Raw genomic sequence first — 24,943 nt, 5'->3', positions numbered from 1 at the left:
TGTACTTATAAAATCTGAAACCAACACAGAGCTTGAAGCAGAGGCAGAGGGGACGCAGAGGTGCCAAAGGAACAGAGTAAGTCCATTAAAACATCTCTACCTATCTCTTCACCCAAATGAATGTGCATAAATAGTGGGGCTGCTCTATCTGTGCAGGTTCTCTGCTACATTCTGTTCTCTTATCTGGAGAGTGAAGCCAATTCTTGACTATACGTTGAGATCAGTAGATAAGTGAGGGAAAGCAAAACCAAGAAGAAAGGAAAGAGGAGAGAATTGAAACAGGAGAGCAATAAAATAAAAATAACAGGAGAGAAAGGAAAGAGGAAGTGCACCGTTAACAGGCAAAAGGTACTGCAAGAAAAAATATCAATAGCTAAATGCTAAGAGAGATAACATGGTAGGTTCAGATGTTTGTCATTTCCATGAACATCAATCAACAAGGAGGAGGCAATGTTCTGCTGTAAGCATTTGATGATAATGTAGCTACCACACGACTTTCACAGAAAGCCCTATAAGGAGTTGGTTTTGTAATAAATTTTAATCAAGGTGCCTCTTTCTGATAAGAAGCAAAGGTGGTGAAAATCACACATTATCACCAGGTCAGCATGTTTATTTGTGGAAAGCTATATACCTGCATACCTGTCAATGCACTGAGTAAGCCCATTAAAACATCTCTACCTATGAGTAATACTGTCGAAATGACCCACCATTTTGTTTCACCACGGTCATGAAACATGGTCAGCAACACCCAATGATATTAAAAATCAGATTAATGTGGAAGTAAGATGGAAAGAAGCTAGCAAATGTAAATGATTACATTTGTAAATGTAAATGATTCCCTTTTGTATTTGAAATCAACTAAACAAAAGGCAAATTATGAGCTCCTGTCTTATTACCATAGCCGTATCCTTTTGATCTCATCAAACCTTTTACTTTGCAATGTGTTCCTTGTACTTAAAAATGATTGCAGTTGCTCTAGCTTTTAGAAAGAAAGATAACTACTGATAATTATTTTGCAATACCCAAGAGAAAAATTGTGCTAGGTCAATGGAAAGAGTCTACAAAGAGAGTCTATTCACTGGGTTCTTTTTTCTTGTTATCATTTCCAGGAATATCTTCATTTCACTTAGTTATTTCCCCCAGTATTTTTCCCTCCCTTTTTACCAACTGTGCAACCAGCAAGACTGTTTATAGAATAAGTCGTTTTTAGTATAAATTAGAAGGATTGAAATTGGCTGGACTCTTTATTCCTTTTAAAAAAAAAAAAATCAGGGGCAGGCCACAGTGGCTCAGTGGCAGAGTTCTCGCCTGCCATGCTGGAGACCCAGGTTCACTTCCTGGTGCCTGCCCATGCAAAAAAAAAAATCAGAACATAACCCAGTAAATACTCATTCTGGGACCAGCCACTGTCTCTATAGAGATATTAATAATGAAGAGTCTATATGAAGCTCAAATACTTTAGCCCAGAAACTAAAGAGTAGATACGAAATCAGAAACTGTCGATAAATCAGTGAAGACTTAGGTTTCTCTTATCAAATTTGGGACAAAAAAAAAAAAATTCCCAAGATCAACAGTAAAAGAAGGGATAATGAGATCAGATATATGCAGAAACATGGGGTTTAACTGTATACTTTAAAAAAAAAAAAACTCCAGGAAATTTTTGTTCTGGTTAATTACTGTACCCCAAACCCTCACCTCTTATCTACTCACTCTTTGCCTTGACCTTTTAAAATTCAATCCTTGCTATAAGCTTACCATATGACCACATCCACAGCTTAAATTGGGAAAGGAGGCTTTGGGCTCTAATAATAAAGTGACAGCTATCTTTTATTGAGCCCTTGCCATACGCCAGACACTGTTCCAAAGGTTTCATGGGAACTACGATCATTTGATCTCCACACTACCTGTCTTTGAAGGGAGACATCATTAGTCTCATTCTAGTTGAGACATGGGGACCAGCAAGGATTTAGGGAGGTTAAGTAATTTACTAAAGGCCCCAGAGTTAGTGAAGTAGCTGACTGGGGATTAGAAAACAAGGCTTGAGCATAAATGACCAAGGAAACCAGATCCTTGAGCTGCAACCTCATGTTCTTCAAGAATCACAGCTATGGAACTGTTTAAATTTCTTTGTTTAAAATAACCTTTTGTGCCTTAATTTTTTTTTTCCATTTTGAAAAGGTAATCCCTTGATAATCAGTGGTTTCTGAGTCCCCTTCCTGTTGAGTTTTCAACCTTTTCTCAGTGGTTGCTAGCATTTGGGTAGCTTAGAGCAGTGCTTATGAATGCAGGTTCTAGATTCAGTTTTCTCATCTATGAAATGGGAATAATAATAGAACCTACCTCATGGGTTTTGCAAAGCCTAAGAGAGATAATGTTTCACATACACTTATAGCGTTATTATGTAAAAGGTACAATTCTAAGACATTTGCATGGAATGATTCTTAAGTACTCAAAGCAACTGTGTAAGGAAAGAACTCATTATCCACATTTTACACACAAGAAACTAAGGCAAAGAGAGGTTAACAAATTTTCCAAAGCATAGCTGGTGTCAGAGCCAGGATTCCAACCCAGAATCCGTGTTCCCACCCATGACAATGCACAGCCTCTGCTGGGCACAGAGTAAGTGTTTAGTAAATGTTAGCTCTCTGGGCAGCCTACCCGAGGCTCACTGAGAAGAGGCCTTGCTGGCTTAGTTTTTGAATCACTAAAAAGTCAGTCTGGTTTACAATGTCCTCGGCACAGCAGCAGAAGGCAGTAGTTTTGTCTTTGGGTTGTTGTAGGTGCATAGTCAATTCCCCATCTCCAAAGCTAGCCTGGAAAACCACCTCTGCAAGCATCCACAATGAAGTAGTTTGGTTTTAGTAGGGGAACTCTGGACCAACAGTCAAAGAGCCCAATTTTCTCTTCCTGGCTCCACTACACATATTCTATGTAACCTTGAGCGAATCATTTAACCTGTCTGAGCTTCAGTTTCTAACTGGTAAACTAAGAGGAATCAGACAGGATGACTGGAAAGACTCTCCAACCCTGAAATTTCAGAATTCTCTATCATAAGCAAGGTAAATCTCCCAGTACAAAAAGGATGCCTTGTTAAAATGCCAGTGGTGAAATGTACCATTCAGACTTTATTCTGAGGGTGAGGGGCTCATAGCTCATACTTTCTTGATATCCATAAAGTACAAGAAAATGGTTTGGGGAGAAGGTCTCAGAAAGAGAATCTGGGACACGGGAGGTGAGCTTTTTAGGTGTCATGATTTTGGCAAGGGTCAATAGTGATTTCTTCCCTCATCTAGTTGTGCTAGCTTATTTCCAAAACACTTTTCCTTAGCCATGGGAAACCTGAGAGCATCCCGAGATGCCCTAATTTTAGGGAATCTCAAGAGGACTTTTCTCAAAGAACAAAAAATTCAACTTAATGGGCCATATGTGAATCATCTACTTTTCCAGTTACTAAAAAATCATTTTAAATCTTGGACTGCCTTGATTGCCATTCAGTTCTATTCTTGGCCCCTGTGTTTGATTTTCTATTTAATGTTATAACAAACTACCATGAACTTAATTCCCTAAAACAACACAAATGTATTATGTGACAGTTCTGTAGGTCAGAAGTCTAACATCAGTCTCACTGGGCTAAGGTCAAAGTGCCAACAAGAACAGCAGGGTTCCTTTCTGGAAGGTGTAGGAAAGAATCCTTTTCCTTGCTTTTTCCAGCTTTTAGAATTGCCCACATATCCTTGGCTCATGGTCCCCTTCCTCCATCTCCAAAGCCAGCAATGCACTCTCATTCTCTTTTCCTGATTCTCTTGATTCTCTTTTTCTTCCTCTTCCCTCCACTTTTAAGGACATTTGTAATTCCAGAGATTCTGTTTGAATAGGGTAATATCCTTATTTTAAGGTCAACTGATCAAGAACCTTATTTCCACCTGCAACCTTAATTCCCCTTTGCTGTGTAAACTAGAACATTCACAGGCTCCAGGGATCAGGGCACGCATGTCTTTGTGAGGACCATTATTTTGCCTACCTTCCTTCCTTCTGCTATCCTTCAGATGCAATGAAATGAGGGAAAGACAGATATTAAAACTACACAAAATCAAAAAGGAATCAGAAGATAAATGTATCCTTATTTCCCCTCCCCCACTTCCTCAAACCATAGAACATTGCAAAGTCAAATGAGAATCGTGTTTATAATAGCTGTCATTACCCCATTAGTTATTATTTGCTCACTTGCAAATGGCATTTGACAAGGTTTTCTTCAGTTTCTTTTGTAGATAAATGTATCGGTTTGGTCTGTAGTATTTAGGGCACAATGATATCATCTGAGCCAACAATCTACCCTGGAAACCCTGAAACCACATCTGATCCTTACTCATCAAGCGACTCTATGGTTCCTGGACGCCAACAACCTGAGAGTTTAATAAACCCCATAAAACAAAGTATGGACAGTCAGCCTCCTTTCATCATTGCCTCAGGAATTAACACTAATGGTCAGCAGGGCCAAGCAAATCTACAAGTGATAAACTCAGCTATACAAACAACAGACTTCAGAGAAGAGGTCAAGGTATTGGGGGTAAGTCTACTTACTACCAGAACTTTAATTTTGCAAGCGCAAGGTTTTGTTGTATTTAAAAATTATAGGTGGGGGGAAATGAATGATCAGCATGACATATTATCCAATCACTCTACCTTTTAAGATAGAAATCATTAGTCTATAGACAGGCTTGATCCTAAGTTCATTTTATTTTACATTAAGGAAAGAATCTAATGGATTACAAAGGACCCCTCCCAGCAGGACAATGGAAAAATATTGACATTATGGGAGTACCACTACTTCTAACTTTGATCTCGCTTCTGCAAAGGACATTTTAGGCCTAAATTCTGTCTCTTGAGAATTGAGGTTATGTGCCTAGTATTTGTATACAGCTAAAGTCACACTCAAGTGATCAGTGATGGCTGCCTCAAAAGGGGATGGAACTAAAACGGAAAGTCTGGGGAAAGATGGGTATGAAAGAATGAGAGACCCACCATCTGCTGTGCCTCTCACCCCAGGACCCTTGGACATGTTATGACTTAACTGTCACTGACTTATCAAAGGACACTTTGATCAACTATAATCTTGTGTCTGTAGGTGTTGTGAAATATGCCCTACCTGTAAGTGAAAACCCCATGTGCCTAGGCTGAATTATTAATCTCTTGACTGTGATTTCCAGGTACCTCGTTCATACCACCAACCCCACTAAATTATACTAAACCTCTCACTTCTCTGTTGAGCATCTGGTAAACTACTTTGAGCGTCCATTAGGTACCAGGCACTCTTCTAACCATCTTATTATCTACTTCAAGTTTTAAAGCTTTAGGAAGGCAAAAATGGGCATCGGTTTCCCTCCAGCAGTCAGATCCAAGCTCTTTGGGCAAAGAGGCAGCCTTTCAATCATCTAGGTGAAAAAGTATTTCAGACAGATCTACTTCCTGCCAGATAAGAAAAGTAAATGGGACATACTAGCACCTCAAACAGGATACCCACTCAGGTCTTGGAAGTATCACAGTGACTAAAACAGACACTTGCCCTCATGAAATTTACAGCCTAGTGGGGGGAGCTGAACTATAAACATAAATAAACAGGTAAATTGCTGAGTGTGTTAGAAGGTGATAAATGGTATGGAAGGAATTGAAGTGTAAAACAGAGAGGAAACAAGTACCAAGCAGTGAGCGGGTAATAATTTTAAGTTGTCCTTTAAAAAGTGACATTTGGACAAAGATATGAAGGAAGCACGTATCAGGGGAAAGAATTTCCAGGAGGAAGGAGTGTCCATGATAAAGGCCCTTAGATGAATATCACTTGATGTGTTTGAAGAATTGGGAGGAGGCCAATAAAGTAGAACAGAATGAGGGAGGGAGGGAGGAGATGGAAGGAGAGCAGAAGGGATGGGCCTGGAGAATGCAGGCTGTGGCTTGTATTTTGAGTGGAATGGGGAACCTTTAGTGTATTTCGACTGGGGCCGAAGAGGCAAGCAATTCAAGTATTTGAAAACAGTAAGTGCAACTTTGCTCTTTACGAGCTCCAGAAGGCAGAAGCTACTTCCTCTCCCTGAAGACTGCAAATCTGTGCCATTAGCAGCCCTCAGTCACCACTACAACAGGTCTCTTTGGGTTTCAGGGCATGGGGCATCTGCACCAATCGACTTGGGACTTAAAATTGTTCTGTGGCCAAAATTACAAACCAAATTATACATCCAAATGACTCATTCTGATCTATAGACAATTTTGACCAATACATGGTTCAGCCAGGGCTATCCTAGGAAAAAAAGAAGATCAATGTTAATCTAGAAATCTAATCTCCCTCAAGATGATGACAAGGATGAGGCATTGGCCCCCAGATGATTGAACTGCTGCTTTGGTAAAAAGCTGAATTTAAAAAGCTGAAAAACCAAATATATTAATGTCTAATGCAGGAATTCTTCAACTGAGATCCATCAGTTGGCTAAAGGAGGCCCATGACCCCTCTGAAATTATGTGCAAAGGTGTGGTATCTGTATGTATGGCTATGTAAAGACATTTTTTTTTTAGATGAGAAGGCTCATAGCTTTTATCAGAGTCTCAAGGAACTTCACTATTCAAAAAAAGTCAGTATTAACCTCTGATCCATATTAAATTTTTTTTCTAACTTTAATCCAATTTAAATATATTCAGCAGCTATTTGCCGAAGTAATAAACACAGCATTCACCATTAACAAGTTTACAGTCTTCCTAGAGATAAGACATAAACTTTAGAAGAAACAAGTTCTAAATATACAACTGACCTTCAGTCCAATTTAACAACAGTTATTTCTCACAAATGCATGTTTATTTAGGACTAAGGAAAGTGCAGTAAAGAGTACAAAGAAGTAAAAAAGGGCATCCCCTGTTTGGGGGATTGTCTCCATTTGCTGATAAAAAACTTGTGACCTGCAATAATAAAAGAACAATATAAATGAGTACAAAACCATTTAATAAGGTGTGTGATTTACGTCATATGTTGCATCAGAAATTCACATAGTAAATGGTAGCTTCTTTGGACTGGTGTAATCAAGGCTCAAGGGAGGAAGTGTGTGGGGTTGAGTGGAACTCAGGACATGGATTCTGGAGTCGATTTTCTGCATTCAATTTCCTGCTCTGCCTCTTAGTAATTGTATAACCTAGGACACCTCATTTCTCTGCCTCTGTTGTTGGGAGGATTATAGGAAATAATAAATGGAAAGTGCTTAGAACAGCATCAGTTAATATCCAATAAACGCTTTATTTTCTTCGTTAATCTTTTCCTTATATAACTGGGGTTGTCCAAGCAGAGAATGGTGCGTTGGGAAGACACAGCCACCGAAGTCACAGCAAAAGCATTTTTTTCCAAGAGTCTTTTAAAGGTTGCCAGGGGTTTCTAAATGTGGGCTAAAGTAATAGCACTTCCCAAAGAGCTCTCCCTGGGCCACTGCTACCAAGCCTCTCCAAATACCTCAAACAAGGCCTTGGTCACCCAGTTATTCTTATATATGTCAAAATCTTAGTGGTCTACCTCTCGCTCCGGAGGCATGCCTAAATGACACCCATGAATCTTGAGCATGGTTGACAATAAATAAAAAGCAATAGTAGCAATATCAGTAATGTTTCACAGATCCTGAAAAAGCAATTTTTAAACTGTTTTCTTTGTTCAGGCCATCCAGATCATAATTGGATTGACACACATTGGCTTCGGCATTGTTTTGGGTTTAATGACCATCGATTATGAACACATTCAGGGTTTTGCCTCCTTTGCTTTGATTGGCGGACATCCGTTCTGGGGTGGCATCTCCGTAAGTAGATTGTTATAACATCTCTCTATCCCAGTTTAAAAAGCACAGAAATTCCCAAATCTATGCACAACCCATTCCTTGATAACCCAGCACCTGATCAGCCTGGAGAATTTAAAGAAATAATAACTCCATGGGACATACATAAAGGAGAGTTTTTGTTCCCATTTTAACTTGTAATTTAAACCCCTACACTAAAGTTTACTCTGTTAAAGTAATTAGCAAGACAAAATTTTAGTTCCCATTTTTAGATGGAAATATTGTATGTGTTGGGTGGATAGTAGAAGGACGTGATTGGAAAAATGATTGAAAAATACACTATTGATCAGGAGACAAGATTGAGCAGAAAGCTTACAAATCATCAGAATAATAAGCAGGCTTACATACGTATAAGAGTTCTTTATATATGCAAAATCTAGGGAGAAAAAATAAAGATGATGTTAAGGACATATTCCTGTGAGTGACTCCAGAAAATTAAGAAGTATAAGAATTTTTGAGAGGGAAACTAAACGAACATGAACAGACCAGCCTCTCTTACAAAAGGAAGTTCTCAGGGACAGAGAACCTACAATGTCACAAATAAATTTGTCTATTTCTACAGTTCATTTCCTCTGGCTCTCTCTCTGTAATGATGTCTAAAGAGTTTTCACCTTGTCTGGTAAGTTAGAATGTTTCTGCTTTTAAAATCCCTATATAGATCACTTTAATCTTTTCATCAGAGGAGGAAAGTTGAGAGGGTGGATTCAGAAAATAAAAGTGGGAGCATTTTTCCCAAAGCATTTGTCAGTCTCCCTCACAGTGTGTTTGCTGGAGGGTGAGAAAGTACCATACAATTTGCCACTCAGAAGTCGCAGAGCTCCACATTCTGACTTTAACACACAAGGGTGAGAACTAGTAAAGATAAAGGCTGTGTAAACTTTTACCTAGAGGATCCCTGGTTCACTGGGGTCACATCGTATTAGGAAAATGCCACAGAAGAAACCAAGATCCAGGAAGCAAATATCTATTGACACTTCAGTAATAAAGTCTCCACTGTTGATTTGCCATTTCTCAGTCCTGCCTTGTATTTTCTAAGTCCACTTTTTTTTTTTTTGTATGCTGTATGGCAGGGTCACATTTCTTTTCTTTTTTTTCATGTGAGTATCCCATTCTTGCAGCACCATTTGTTGAATTTTTGTTTGTTTATTTCATTTGTTTGTTTGGGAAGTACAGGGACTGGGAATCGAACTGGGGTCTCCTGCCTGGCAGGCTAGAATTCTACCACTGAGCTACTATTACACCCCCTCTGTCGTGCATTTTTATGCTTCTATTTCTGTCTATCTCCTATGCTTATTTAGATTGAGTTATGGTTTTACAATATTTAAATCACCATTAAAAACACTTAGCTCGGCATGTAGGAACTAATAAAATAATCACTGAGGCAGGGCTTAAAATTCTCAGTTATAGAACCCCACCTTCTGCAATTTCCTGGTCTATTTCTGAACCAGGAGAAAGAAAATGATCCATCAACAACTAGAGCCGACTAAAGCAGAGGTGGTTTCAAGACTATTTTTCTACTTAATCCAGCAAAAGAGGAAAGAATGGGATAATGGGAACATAGAGTCGTGTTGCTCAGGCTCTCCCAAAAAAAGAAAAAGAAAAGAAAATAGAATCTGGCTAATCATGATTAACCACTCCCACTGTAATCCATAAACAAAATAAAATATCCTTATTCTGCATCATTTGCGGATTCTTCCCTGTAACTGAGGTTGTCCAATCACAGAATTTGTCCATTTGGAAAAGACAGCGACTGAAACCATAGCTAAATCAATTTTTCTAGGAGCTTTTTAGAGCCCCTCAGCATCCTGGATAACATCTGGAAGAAGTAACATATTATAAAGAACCCTACCTGTGCCATCCCTAGGAAGTCCCCAGAGACCTGAGTTCCACAATTATTCTGGTATATGTCAAAATCTTTCTGTGGAAATTGGGGAGAGTTTTGTGCACCTACCCACAAAGGCCTGAAGAGTGCCTCCTCCTAAATCTGGGGCTCTGACCCGGTTCCTGGAAAGATTTCAGGGTTTTCACTAATTCCTAAATTGACCGGCAAAAAAATCTGCAGGTATGTCCTTTCCCATTTATGAAACTGGATGCTATGGTACTAACCTCCCTGTGGAAGCTATAAGAGGTAAATGAGATAATGTATTTAAATAATTTAGCACAGTGCTTATCTCAGAAAAATGCTCCTTAAAAATATGGTTGCTATTTTATCACTTTTGAAAAAAAGGAGTATAGTTGTTATTGTGTACAGGGCTATTTTAAACAAGTATTATAGATGAGCTTCTACTTTGGATTATGATCAATAATCCAAAATGCAGAGTAGTGAAAGGCCAAAATCATCCTAAAACCAAAGCCAGACAAAGATACAGTAAGAAAAGAAAATCACAGACCAATCTCTTTAATGAACATAGATGCAAAAATCTTCAACAAAATTTGAAAACTGAATTCAACAGCACCTTAAAAGAATCATACACATGACCAAGTGAGATATTTTCCATATGCAAGGCTGGTTCAACCCAAGAAAATCAATTAATATACCATATCAATAAATCAAAACAGAAAAACCACATGATCATCTTGATTGATGCAGAAAAGGCATTTGACAAAATTCAACATCCTTTCTTGAAGAAAATACTTCAAAGGAAGGAATAGAAGGGAACTTCTTTAACATAATAAAGGGAATATATGAACACCATCCTCAATGGGGAAAGATTGAAAATTTATCCTCTAAGATCAAGAACAAGACAGGGATGCCCACTGTCACCACACTTTGCCAACTCAGATTTTTCAGCAACACCTTTTGTTGCTTCCATATGTGTGATTACTAATCTGTTGAGCTGAATCTCATTTCACATTCTTACAAAATTCTTCATTCAATATCCTTAGATGATTTCACAATCCTACATTGCTTAACTACATATTTTCAATCATAAGGCTTTTTCAAAATTCTGGATTCTTTGCTGAATTGGGTACCTACAATTGTACTATTTTCTAGTCTGAGTTTTCTGATGTGAAAGCCAGCTGAGAGTTTACCTATTTTACCTTCAGAAGGTTGCCTCCTCAGTGGAAAAATGTTAACACTACCTGGAAATGAGTGCTTACTTAGGTTTTCTTTCATTTATGACCATAAGAGTTTCAAATACAACAAATGTTCTATGAATAAATTATCTCTCATGATTTTCATTGAATAAGTTTGCCAATATGAATTATCTAGCATGTCCCCTAGGGATCTTGTTCTACTAATAAAGATGCTTCATGATTAAAATAAAAATCAATACCCAAAAATCAATAGTGATGAATACTATTCTATACACTAGTGATGAGCAATCTGAGGAGGAACTCAAGAAAAAAAATTCCATTTACAACAGCAACTAAAATACTCAAATATTTAGGAATAAATTTAACGAAGGATACAAAAGACCTATACACAGAAAACTACAAGAAATTGCTAAAAGAAATCATGGAAGACCTAAATAAATGGAAGGTCATACCATGTTTATGAATTGGAAGACTAAATATAGTTAAGATGTCAATTCCACCCAAATCCATTTATAGATTCAATGCAATACCAATTAAAATCCCAAAAACTTACTTTGCAAAAGTAGAAAAACCAATTAGCAAATTTATGTGGAAGGGAAGCGTATCCCAAATAGCTAAAAATATATTGAGAAAGAAAAATGAAGTAGGAGGTCTCACACTACCTGACTTTAAAATATATTACAAAGCAACAGTGGTCAAAACAGCATAAAGATAGATATACTAACCAGTGGAATTTAATTGAGTTCAGAAATAGACCCTCTCATCTATGGAAAATTGATCTTTGATAAGGCTGTCAAGCCAACCCACCTGGGATAGAGCAGCTTCTTCAATAAATGGTGCTTGGAGAACTGGACACCCATATGCAAAAGAATGAAAGAGGATCCATATCTCACACACTTTACAAACATTAACTCAAAATGGATCAAAGACCTAAATGTCAGAGCTAAGACCATAAAACTTTTAGAAGGAAATATAGGGAAATATCTTATAAATCTTATAATAGGAGGTTATTTCCTAAATCTACACCTAAAGCATGAACATTTGAAAAAGAAACAGATTATTGGTATCTCCTCAAAAATTAAAAACTTTTGTGCATCAAAGAACTTTGTCAGGAAAGTAGAAAGGTAGCTTATGCAATGGGAGACAACAGTTGGAAACCACATATCAGATAATGGTTTCGTATCCAGAATATATAAAGAAATTCTTCAACTCAACAACAAAAGGACAAACAACCCAATTTAAAAATGGGCCCAAAAAAGGGGGGGGGGGGCAAAAAAATTGCAAAGTAGTTTCATGGCAGCTACTCAGAAGAGCAGATGAAAAAAAAAAAACAAGACCATTTTGACTTCAACTTTTTTCAAACTTTCAAGGATTAAGAATCATTAGCTTTGATTCTTATTTCATTTGATTTCACTTATCTTATATATGATTTATTTTTCCTGTTGTCTCCATTAGATAAAAGGCAGCCTGGCAATGAATATTGTTAGTGCTATCTTCGCCTTCATTGGAGTGATCCTATTGCTGCTGGACATGAGCATCAATGGGGTAGCTGGCCAAGACTTCTGGGCAGTGGTAAGCATCCTATAATCTACAGAAGCCTCCTCTCTTTCCACTCTAATGGAGTGATTCTATTTTTTATCTCTTACTACTATACAGCAGTTCTAGTGGAAAATCTCTGCTTCTACTCCAGCCCCACCCCAGTCATTTAGTCTATGAAACTATAGAATAAAGTGAGAGTTACCTCTACAGATGGCCTAGGGTGGAAAGGTTGCCCTTTCTTGGCCCATGCTACTGTTAAACACAGAAATGATAGGGTTTTGTGCAGGCTTCCAAGACCCCTAATAATACCCAGAAATTATTTCCCAAATTTTAAATTCTATTTAATTAAGACTGCCAAATTGTTAAGTAGCTTTTTTATTTTGGAGTTACAATGGAATGAGGGGAAAATGACAGGTACAAGGATGTTTGGTTTTTATTAGTGAAACCCAAAGAATGAAGAAATTACAAAATGAACATGCCTACATTCTTAAAATAGAATCATCCAATCATTATCATTAATGGGCGGTGCATTGTCTGTGACCAGTATCTCAGGAGGAAACAGATGGTCTGGGGCCAGAATGCAGATAGCAAGGGGGAGAGGAACAAACAACTAAAGAAAATTGGGAAAGCAATAAATAAAATGATAATTTCGATAAGGAGAAAGAAATCATAAAGATGAACAAAATGGAAATTCTGGAATTCAAAGGTACAATAACTGCAGTAAAAAATTCAACAGAGGGGTTCAAGAGTAGAGTCGAGGAGACAGAAGAAAGGATCAATGAACTAAAAGGGACAAAAGAACTGAAATCATCCAAGTTAAGGAACAGAATGAAAAAAATAAACTGAACCTAAGGAATCTGTGGAACACCATCAAGCATACCAATATATGTATATGGGAGTCCCAGAAGAAGTAAGAGAGAAAAGGCAAAAAAAAAAAAAAAAAAAAAATTGAAGAAATAATGGCAGAAACCTTTTCAGACCTGAAGATTTTGAAAATTGATAAACCAATCTAAGTTTATCAAATTCCAAGCAGAATGAACCCAAACAGATTTACAATGGCACATTATCATCAAACAGTCCAACAAGGACAATGACAAAATCTTAAAAACAGCAAGAGAGAAGTAAAAGGTTGCAAGTAAGAGATCCTTAATAAGATTATCATCTGAATTCTCAAGAGAAATTACAGAGATCGGAAGGCAGTGGGTGGACATATTTAAAACACTGGAAAAAAAATTGTTACCAGAGAATAACATACTCTGTTATGTAAAGTCCCTCAAAAATGAAAGAGAAATTAAGTCATTTCTGTACAAACAAAAACTGAGGAGTTCATTACCACTAGTTCTGCTTAAATAAAATGCTAAAGAGAGTCTTCCATGTTGAAAGAAAAGGGCAACAGACAGCATCTTAATGTTGGAAGAAAAAAATAAAGATCTCCAGTGTAAATAACAATAGGGGTAGATATATATGGCAGCATTATTTCATTTTTAATTTGCAATGCTGTGTTTTGCTTATAATAAGACTGAAAATTCAAATGCATAGAACACAAGTGTAATCTTTATGACTACACACACAATGCACAAAGATGTAATTTTTGGCATAAAGAACATAAAAGGGATGGATGGAAAGATAAAGGTGCTGTGTAGTGTAAGCTACTGAAGTCATATTGGAATCAATGCAAACATAAATTGTAATAGATTTAGTATCTTAAATGCAATAACCACAGCGATCACAAAGAAAATATTTTTAAAGTTCCAGAAAAGGAATGGATAAGTGATTCAAATGACTCATTCCAAAGGTCGTAACAAAAGGGACAGGAGTAATGGAGGAAAGGAGGGACAAAAATGTATAAGACCAACCCAAAACAATTACCAAAACAGCAGTAGTAAATCCTGCCCTTCAATAATTTCCTTCAATACAAATGGATTAAACATTCCGGTCGAAAGGCTAAGATTGACCGAATGTATAAAGAAGCATGACCCATCAATATGCTATTTACAGGAGACCCACATTAGACACACAGAAGAATTTGATTGAAAGTGAATGCACAGAAATATTATTTCATGCAAATAGTGTGATCAGTAGAAAATGGGATGGCTATACTAATATCAAACAAAATAGACTTTAAGTCAAAAACTGTTTCAAGAGACAAAGAAAGATATATATCAATAAAGGGTCAATTTAACAAAAGGATTTAATTATAAACTTATATGCTCCTAAAAGCACAGCACCAAGACACATGAAGCAGATACTCAAAGAACTAAAGGGAAAAATAAACATTTCTACACTAACAGTTGGGGATTTTAGTACACCACTTTCCACAGTGGACAGAACTTGTAAACAGAAGATCAGTAAGGAAATAGAGGACCAGAAAAGCACTGTAAACCAACTAGATCTAACTGACATATATAGAACACTTCACCCAACAACAATCTTTTGTGCACATGATCAGTTGTCTAGGATAGATCATACGTTAGGGCACAAAAGAATTCTAAATAAAAATATCAAAATAATAAAAAGTAACTTCTGACCAAAATGGAATAAAAAGAAAACAATCATAGTAAAAGAATGGAAAATTTACAAATATGTGGAAATTGAACAGCACACTCTCAAACAACCAATGGGTTAAAAAAAAAAGAAGAAGAAATTAAAGAAGACTTAGAGACAAATGAAAACAAAGACACAACTTACCAAAACTTATGGGATACAACAAAGGCAGTACTTGCAGAGATATTTACAGCTATGATGCCTATATTTAAAAAGAGGAGAGAACTCAAATTGATAACCTAATTTACATCTGAGGAACAAGTAAAACAAGAACATAGTTAACCCAAAGTTAGCATAAAAGAGGAAATAATATCAGAATGGAGATAAATGAAACAAAGAACAGAAAATAAATTGAAAGAATAAAGCAAAAAGTTGGTTGTTTACAAAAATTGATAAAATTGACAAATATTCAACTAGATTGCAAATAACTAAAATCAGAAAGGAAATGCTGATATCATTGACCTTACAGTAATAAAGAAGATTATAAGATAATATCATGAAAAATTGTATGCCAACAAATTACAGAATCTAGAAGAAACGGAAAAATAACTAAAAATACATCAATTACCCAAGCTGACTCAAGAAGAAATAGAAAACATGAACAAACATATAACAAGTACAGAGATTGAATCAATAATCAAAAACCTTCCAACAAAGAAAAGTTCCGGACCAGATGGCTTCACTGGTGAATTCTATCAAGAAATTTAAAGAAGAATTCATACCCATCCTTCTCAAACACTTCCAAAGAATCCAAATGGAAAGGCCTTTTCATGATTTATTGTGTAAGGCCAGCATTACTCTGACACGAAAGCTTGCAAAAAACATCACAAGAAAAGAAAAGTACAGACCAATTTCTCTTATCAATATAGATGCAAAAATGCTTTTAAAATACTAGCAAACAGAACCCAATGGCATACATAGAAAAATTATACATGCAAGATTCGTCCCATAAGTGAAAGGGTGGCTCAACATATGAATATCAATTTAATACAATACATAGATCAAATGAAGGGGAAAAAACACATGATTTTCTCAATAGATGCAGAAAAGGCATTCAACAAAATCCAGCACCCTTTCCTGATAACAGCACTCAAATAAGGAGGAACAGAAGGGAACATTCTTACCATGAAAATAACCCATAGCTAACATTGTACTCAGTGGTGAAGGACTTAAATCTTTCCAATAAGAACAGAAATAAGACAAAGATTCCTGCTTTCATAATTGTAGCTCAATATTGTACTAGAAGTTTTTGCCAGACAAATTAGGCAAGAAAAGGATATAAAAGGTATCCAAATTGGAAAGCAAGAAACATTTCTATGTGCAGACAACACAATCTAATATATAGGAAACCAGAAATCCACACACACATAAAAAAAACTGTTAGATAATAAATGAATTCAGCAAAGTGGCAGGGGTACAAGACCTACACATAGAGATCTAGAATAACAGACATCAAATGTTAATGTTAGTTATTTCAGGGTGATGGCACTTGAGATAATTTATTGTTTTCTTTTCTACATTGCTTGATTTTTTAATATCCATGTAAAATTTTTATAAAGACAAGAAATCCAACACAAAGAAAAAACCTACCTCCTTTATGTTTCTGTATAAAAATGCCTGCTTGCACAAAAAAGCAGTTTTTGAAAATCCAAAATAAATTCACATTCCCCTTAAGTACTCATCCACAATGATAGAGTAATCAACCATGGAATTAGATGAGTATAAACAATAGCCCATTTGATGACTTAATGACTTTTTGAAGCCTTGTGAGGCCCTCCCGAGTAGCCAAAATTCCAAGATGCTTATTTCTGGTTTCAGATTTCTGGGAAAGGAATTTCAGCCATGCTGGCAATCTTCTCTCTCTTGGAGCTCTGTATAACTTGTACTACAGCCCATTTTGCCAATGAGGCAAATGTCAACATCAACAGGGTAAGTTGGGTCTCTTCTCTGTAAAATAATCTGAATACGTGTTGGATAAAAACATACTTAAATGTTTGCTAAATTTCACCGTGGACTTGCTGGAGCACACTTTGTCCTTGACTCTGATGTGACCAAGATGTACCAAACAAGACTACAGTAACAATATTGCTCGTTTCTTATTTATTTTTTATTGTGTTGACACAGGTATCATAAATTTTGCCATTTTAAACATTTTGGGTATACAATTCAGTGGCATTAATTGCATTTTACAATGAACTAGCATTTACCACCATCCATTACTAAACTTTTTCATCACCCAAAACAGAAACTCATTAAACAATAACTCCTTATCCACCACCACCATTCCCCAATAAACTCTACTTTTCTCACAATGAATTGCTTATTCTAGATATTTCATATAAATGGAATCATACAATAGTAGTCCTTTTGTTTCTAGCTTATTTCACTTAGTATAATGCTTTCAAGATTCAACCATTGAACCTTGGTTCAATGAACTTAATGATTCATTAAACTGATATCTCTTTTAGTCTTCAATATTTTAGAACACCTACAAGTAAAAACCTAAAATTGTGGAATTGTAACCCATGTCAAACTCTGAAATATGTTCTACAACTAATTGGGTGCTGTACTTTGAAATTTATAGTTTTGTATATAGGTTATTTTTTTCACAAAAAAAGAAGGAAAAAAAGTCGATTATGATGATAAAAAAATATTTAAGCCCTCTAGCCTCCTATATTATGGAGCAGCCAGAAGGAAAAATATGAGGCTCGTGTGGTAGCCCATGACAAACTCCGGGATCTGTCCTGTAACTACTTGTTGAAGAACGCTTTGAAAACTATTGATTTTTTATTTCTTTCCCTTGTATATATGTTACATATACACACACACACACACACACACACACACACACACACACATACATATATACATATATACCATTTAAAAAGTTAAAAATAAAAAAAATCAGTTGACCACGGATTTTTATGGACTCTCAATTCTTTTCAATTGATAAATATATATATATATGTATTTTTATGCCAGTACCACATAGTTTTGGTTACTGGTGGCATTGTAGTAGTCCTGAAATTAGGAAGTGTGAGACCTCCAACTTTGTTCTTCTTTTTCAAAAGTGTTTTTGGTGATTTAGTACTCCTTGTGATTCCATAAGAATGTATTATTGGATTTTCATTTCTTCAAAAAAGGCTGCTGTAAGTTTGAACCTGTAAATTACTCTGGGTAGTGCTGATACATTAATAATACTGTCTTTTGGTCAATGCACACGAGATGTCGTTTTACCTATTTAGGCCCGCTTCAATTTCTTTAAGCAATGTTTTGTAATTTTCATTGTACAATTCTTCCTCATCCTTGGGTAAATTTAATCCTAGATATTTTATTCCTTTACATGCCATTATAAATGAATTGTTTTCTTCATTTCGTAACATTGCTTGTTTTTCATTCATTCTTTCTAGTCTATCCAGGTTATTCCAACTATGTACGTAACCAATCCCTTAATCCCAGCATCTTCCTCAACTCCTCCCAGAAATGTTGGCCAGCCAGTTTATGACCTTAAATATTAAAAGAAAAAGGAACATCAGTCTGATCTCATGCGGTAAAACTACTCTGCAGAAACATCTTATAAAGCTAGCTTCTGTGGTCCACGATGATGGCTAATCTGCAAAGTCTGTGTTTGATGAAACTAGCTCCTGGATGTTACTTCTCAAAGCACTTGCAAATGGGAAGAACCAGAAGACTGAAAAATGACCCTGCAGCATCTTAAAGTTAGAATATTTCCTGCTCACGTTTTTTTTTTTCCTCAATAAAATACTATTAGGAGCATCAAGTTTTTAAATTTTTTTTAAAGTTCATTTTAGTTTTCCATTAGTAATACTATTGTAGGTCTAACAAAACATTGTGAAGCACACTGATAAAATTCTTTTAATGATGATTTGCAGGGAGTCCAAATCACTGAAGTTCCTTTATTCATCCTCTCCTCCTTTCTGTTCACAGAGCAAATGCCCAATTGCCCTTGGGGCAAACACATCAGTAGGTTAACTAATATCATCAAACCTCTTGCCTTTTGTCTATCTATAAAGCTCTCCTGTTTATAACATATTTTCACATTCATTAAACTCCTTTATGATGGGGCTATAGCAAGACAAAGATGGTACACTGAGAGATATTTATTTTGTTGCTTTTTTGGTTTTTTGTTGTTTTTTTTTTGTGGTTTTTTTTTTTTTTTTTTTTTTTGCTTTCTTTCCAACCTGGAAGAAATGTGCATGCTTAAAAGCCAACAGGAAGAATCCAGGTGAGAGGAAGATGTTTAATATATTAGAGAGAAGGGATGATTGACAGTATAAGCTTCAAGAGATCAAAAGTACAGATGGAGAGCTTGGTCTAAGTAATGAAGAAGGGTGGTTTACATATGTAACAAAAGGGAAGAACCAAGTTATCAGTGCAGCTATTGATAGGCATGAAGTAATAGTAGCAAGCACATGAGGAGGTTCCAATACGGGGGCTTCTGACATCCCTGTCAAAGTGGAAGGGAGATCATACTCAAGGTGGCGGGGAATATGGGGCATTGCTAGAATTAGAATATTAAATAGAATGGGATATGGGAAAGTCATGGAAATGGAGAATAAGCTGATCATAGAAACAGAGGAGGCTTGCCAATCTGTACTAAAGGAAGTTGAAGGGGTGGTCCCAAATGTATAGTGGGAACAAAGTGCTACAGCAGGGCTCAGCTGTTCAGGTGTGGTCTCAGAATTGATTTCGTCCAGGGTTAAGGTTTTGCTAGAAAGGGATGAAAAAAGAGCCAGAGGGGCAAGAAAGCTTAGGACCTTTTTTAAAGTATTATTTAAATGATGGACTGTAGAATCTAAACTGGATAAGTACAGAAACAAAGGAAAAAGGAATGGATGGATTGGGCCAAAACTGAGATAGCTGGCATACATTCCTTCAGTAGATTGGTTATGATGATCAATGGCATAATATTGTTTGAAGACAGCAACATATTGCCCATTTTTGAAGCTCTAAAATTATTGAAGAGGACAGAGGGGAAAAAATAGGGGAAGAGCAGGCATGAGTACCCCCACATGCACTCACTACTATTGCTTCAAGCCAATCCACAGCTACACTGGTTACAACATCGGGGAAAAGGCAGATGAGAAGAGCAGGACTTTGCATCCCAGAAGGCAGGTGTGTTGGGTCAGGTGAGAGTCACAGAGTTTCTAGGTTCTTGGGGTATCTGGACCCCAAGTATTTAACAACACGAGTGGTCAAGAACACTGTAACCTTCACCATGAAGCTCAGCCGGTAATCCAAATTGAACGCATGTATTTCCAGAACATCAGCTAGTTCCATCTCCTGACCCCATATTACTGACAGCCCTTCCAAAAGGAAAAAGATAGAGTGGGCATAGCCCAAACACCCCTAAAGAGTGGGAGACAGATCAAAGGTGATGGTGGAGTTATACAAAAAAGGGAGGGTTTAACAAATGAATATAATTGCTGAATCATTACATTGATATTTCTGTTTGTCTCCAGTATCTTAGAGTAGCTAGAAGTAAAAACTGAAAATTGTAGAATCGTAACCCATACCAAACTCTGAAATCTGTTCTACAACTAATTGTTGTGCTGTGCTTTGAAATTTATTGCTTTTTTCTATATGTTATTTTTCACCAAAAAAAAGGAAAAAATGTGATGATAAAAAATATATATTTATTCCTCTTAGCCTCCTATATTTTGGAGTAGCTAGAAAGAAAAAATCTGAGATGATGCTACGGTAGCCCATGAAAAACTGTGGGATCTGTCCTGTAACTACTTGTTGAAGAGTGCTTTGAAAATGATTGCTTTTTTCTTTCTTTGCTTTGTATATATGTTATATTATACAATAACAAAAAGTTAAAAAAAAAAAAGTGAAGGCATGTATTACATAGTCCGAGGGCTAAGAACTAAATGTTGCCTGAAAAATATCTAGTGGGGAAGTATACTGTATAGCCACCCATCCAAAAGAAACCAATATTAAAATAACCATTACTTTAGGGAATAGAAGCACTTCCAGCAAAGGTAATTTCTAAAATAAACTTCTATAAAGCATATTCTATTTTTCAATTTTCTTTGATAATAGTAATAATGAAAATAGCAAACACTTAGCCCACTCTAGGCACCAGGCACCTACATATATAAACACATTTGATGCTCACAACATCAGTATAATGTAAGTACTATTATCAACATCATTTTCAGATGAGAAAACTGAAGCAAAGAGGTTATAGAACTTGCCCTAAGACATGTAGTGAACAAATGAGGCCTGCATTGGACACCAGACACTCTGGCTCCCAAGTCCTGGGCACGCTCCTAACTGCTAGTCCAACTATTCTTACTGTCTCAGTTAGAGTCAGATTTTTGTTCCAAAACAAACAAAGTAAACTTGTTGTAAATTCAGATGAACTGTGCCACTTACTTCTGGGAGAGGAGAACATTATTACTTTCAATGCTTCCCGAAAACTCCTCAGCTCCCCATAAACCTTTTGATCACACCTGGGAAAACCCAAACTCAATATTTAGAGCATCACTTCCTTCATTCCTTTATTTTTCTTTTTGCTAAAAACTCCAAAGATGCTAACAGAGTTGACTTTCAACCACCTAAAAAATTTATGTAGGTTGAAGCTTTCAGAGTATGAAAAACAAGACCCCCTGTTCTAGTTTGCTAGCTGCCAGAATGCAATATACCAGAAATGGAATAGCTTTTAAAAAGGGGAATTTATTAAGTTGCTAGTTTACAGTTCTAAGGCCATGAAAATATCCCAGTTAAAGCACAGTGATAAAAATGTCCAAATTAAGGCACCAGCAAGAGGTTACCTTCACTCAAGAAAGGCTGATGAAATTCAGGGTTTCTCTCTCAACTGGAAAAGCATGCGGTGAACATGGCGGCATCTGCTAGCTTTCTCTCTAGATCTCATGAAGCTCTCGCAGGGGTGTTTTCCTTCTTCATCTCCAAAGGTCTCTGATTTGTGGACTTTGGTGGGTCTCTAAAAAGGACTCTTTCCTAAATGTTTCCTCTTTTAAAGGATTCCAGTCAATGTGTGAATGTGAAAACCTTGCGTCTGATGCTCCCTTTAGCTACCTTGTCAACAGACAAGTAGAACATATGGAATAAAAATTAGTAATAGAGGGAACAAATGTTAATATAAATTTAGTTTGAAATGCTAGTTATCAATGAAAGGGAGAGGTAAAGGGTATGGTATGTATAACTTTTTTTTCTGTTTTCGCTTTATTTCTTTTTCTGTTGTCTTTTCATTTCTTTTTCTGAATTGATGCAAATGTTCTAAGAAATTACCATGATGATGAATATGCAACTATGTGATGATATTGTGAATTACTGATTATATATGTAGAGCGGAAGATCATATGTTAAGAATGTTTGTGTCTCTTGTCATTTTTTTTAATTTAAAAATTAATATTAAAAAATTAAGAAAAAATAAAAGGATTACAGCCAAGGCTCACTTGGAATGTGTGGAGTCACATCCCCCTCTAATCAAAAGTTAATACCCACAATTGGGTGAGTCACATCTTCATGGGAATAATCAAAAAGCTTCCAGCCAGCAATGTTGAATGAGAATTAAAGGACATGGCTTTTCTTGGATTCACAAATTCTAACCAGCACACCCCCTATTTAGCAATTTCAACAATGCCTGCAAGCATAAAATTCATATATATTGGATTCATTTAAAACAATGTAATCCTATTTTTAACCAATTGGAAACAATACTCATTCATTCACTCATTCCACAAATATTTATTGAGTGCCTACTGTGTATAGGGAACTGTTCTGTATCTTTAAGTAAAACAGATAAATATTCTGTTCTTGAGAACTCACATTATCTAAGTGTTAGAATTCCTGGTAAAATACCTGTGAAAAATAAAATCAAAATACATTTAATTTTAAAGTTGAAATCTTCTATGCTTTTTAAAACAGTACCTGTGATCTGAGACCTGAGAAATATTATGTCCCAGTATAGCATTCACATATTGTTACTAATATGTTATAATTTAATGGCCCTATGGCATGTCTATTGTGGAATATTCTTAAAGCCCAGTGTATTAGTCTAGGTTCTCAAAAAAATAAAAACAAAACAGAACAAATATATATGTATATATGTGCGGGTATATGTGTGTGTGTGTGTGTGTGTGTCTGTGTGTGTGTGTGTAATATATGTAAATATTAAGAGATTTATTATAGGAACTGGCTCACATAACCATGGGGATTGGTAAGTCAAATATTTTAGGTAGGCTGCAAGTTGGGAATGAGATGGTGACCTTGAATTCCCCAGGAGAAGCTGGGGAAGTAAGAGATTAAAATTCTGACTGCTGATATCCTCAGTTCCATGCTTTAAGGATTCCAATGAATAGGATGAGGAGAGTCCTCTGATTGCTGAAAGCAGTCCCCTTTGTTGACTGTAGATGCATCAGCTGTAGCTGCAATCAACTGACCATTGATTTAAATACATGAAATACCCTCACAGTAATAATCAGGCTAGTGCTTGCTTGACCACACAACTGGACACCATAACTTAATCAAGTTGACACTTGATTTGAAATTAACTATCACACTTGGTTAGTCATTCATTTGCTCAAAAAAATATTTATTACACTACTTTGTAACCTAACTCTTTGGTAGGCTATTGACATAAAAGTCAGGCTTTTACATATATTTTCATTGAGGAATACAAAGGAGGAGGCAATCGGTCTTAAAATGCCAGTGCAGATGCATCTTTTTCACATACAAGTTATTAAAGCTTGGATTTGAGAACAAAGACTTTGGTTCTTAAAGAAATAATTAAGCCAGAAAAAAGTTACCCACATGCATCCTATATTTTGTCTCTTCCCACCTATCTTTATTAGATCTGTAGGATATCTTCCAATTCTAAATTCTAAGACTTTTAGAGAAGGTCAATGATTCATCACGAAATAACATGAGCTCATGAGTTATCATTCCAGAGTCCATAAATATACATTTTTTTTTCGCATGGGCAGTTACCAGGAACCGAACTCAGGTCTCTGACATGGCAGGTGAGTACTCTGCCTGCTGAGGCATCGTGGCCCGCCCCATAAATATATTTTAAATGCATGTACATCATTGATTCATGCCTGGTCTACACGCCATTTCTGAAATCTCACTTTCCCAGAGCATGCCCTTCTAATATCAGTCAATCTCAGTTGTCCTCTTTTCCCAGATAGCAGATGCTAACCAAAGGTAGCCTGAGTTTGAAAGAGGGGTGGAAGATGGGTTGCAGAGAGCCCCTAGGCATCTATTTTTGGGAGGTGATATGCATCAGGTATAAGAATAAAATTTAGTTTTCATACAAAATGGCAAGGAATGGGGGACAATGCAACTTACTAAACAAAGGCTGCAAAACCAGCCCAGACCAGTTCCATAGTCTGGGAGGGAGGAAAGGAGGAGGGGAGGGTGAGGCCTCTGATGTAAGCTTGAGGATTGGCGCCAGTTCCTTATATGGGAAAAAATTGTGAGTTAGACCTCTCAGATAGGCTGTAACCTCTGGAGTACCCCAGCCAATGGGGAAACAGGGGAGGGATTTGCACGGTAGGCTTAGGGTATAAATGTTGTTGCCTGCTGTTGTTTGGCATGCCAACCACCACATTTTGGTTGCATGCCCATTCTTGCAAGGCTGTTCATAAATTCTTTTCTCCTCCACAATCGGGTGAGCATTTATTCTCTTTAAGGTACAGCTTTCTTTCCGACATCAGGGAAAGGATTCTGCAGGAAATTTTGAGTTAAGTTTATCTGGAGCTAAAGATGAACGATCAGGAAATGGGAAAGAAAGCATAGAGCTCAATGGGCCTCAGAGACTGGGACTGAACCCCATGGAGAAAGGATGTTCTCACCTGCACAGAGGTTATAATCAGGCTACTTCTCTGAACAAAGGACTGAAGAAAATGCAACACTGTTTGGACACCTCCAGGTCTCTGGGGCTAGGGGGAGGGATGGAGGGGGGGACTGGGAGA

The 24,943-nt window shown here is 36.6% G+C and overlaps 1 protein-coding gene and 1 long non-coding RNA gene across 3 annotated transcripts in view; one reads left to right on the top strand and one right to left on the bottom strand.

The window, feature by feature from the left end:
- Nucleotides 1–24,943, bottom strand: part of LOC143646773 (uncharacterized) — a 125,839-nt gene that overhangs the window by 95,280 nt on the left and 5,616 nt on the right. The window lies entirely within an intron of this gene.
- On the top strand, nt 25–18,748 carry LOC143645886 (membrane-spanning 4-domains subfamily A member 12-like). The gene is made up of 7 exons (XM_077114996.1): nt 25–76; nt 4,257–4,567; nt 7,683–7,820; nt 8,419–8,475; nt 12,351–12,467; nt 16,797–16,907; nt 18,389–18,748. Exons 2-7 carry the CDS (start codon nt 4,307–4,309, stop codon nt 18,494–18,496), a joined length of 792 nt encoding a protein of 263 aa, XP_076971111.1. The 5' UTR covers nt 25–76; nt 4,257–4,306; the 3' UTR covers nt 18,497–18,748.

Source organism: Tamandua tetradactyla, chromosome 9 (genome assembly GCF_023851605.1).
Source record: "Tamandua tetradactyla isolate mTamTet1 chromosome 9, mTamTet1.pri, whole genome shotgun sequence".
Classification (NCBI taxonomy): Eukaryota; Metazoa; Chordata; class Mammalia; order Pilosa; family Myrmecophagidae; genus Tamandua; species Tamandua tetradactyla.
The sequence above is the reverse complement of the archived record's forward strand: the minus strand, read 5'-3'. Positions and strand labels throughout refer to the sequence as shown.

Bases quoted from the DNA above. Each gene is read 5' to 3' on its own strand.
- LOC143645886 (XM_077114996.1), top strand. From the start codon at position 4,307: ATGATATCATCTGAGCCAACAATCTACCCTGGAAACCCTGAAACCACA. The intron at 8,476-12,350 runs GTAAGTTAGAAT...TGTCTCCATTAG, and splicing joins AAGAGTTTTCACCTTGTCTG to ATAAAAGGCAGCCTGGCAAT. The intron at 12,468-16,796 runs GTAAGCATCCTA...TTCTGGTTTCAG, and splicing joins GCCAAGACTTCTGGGCAGTG to ATTTCTGGGAAAGGAATTTC.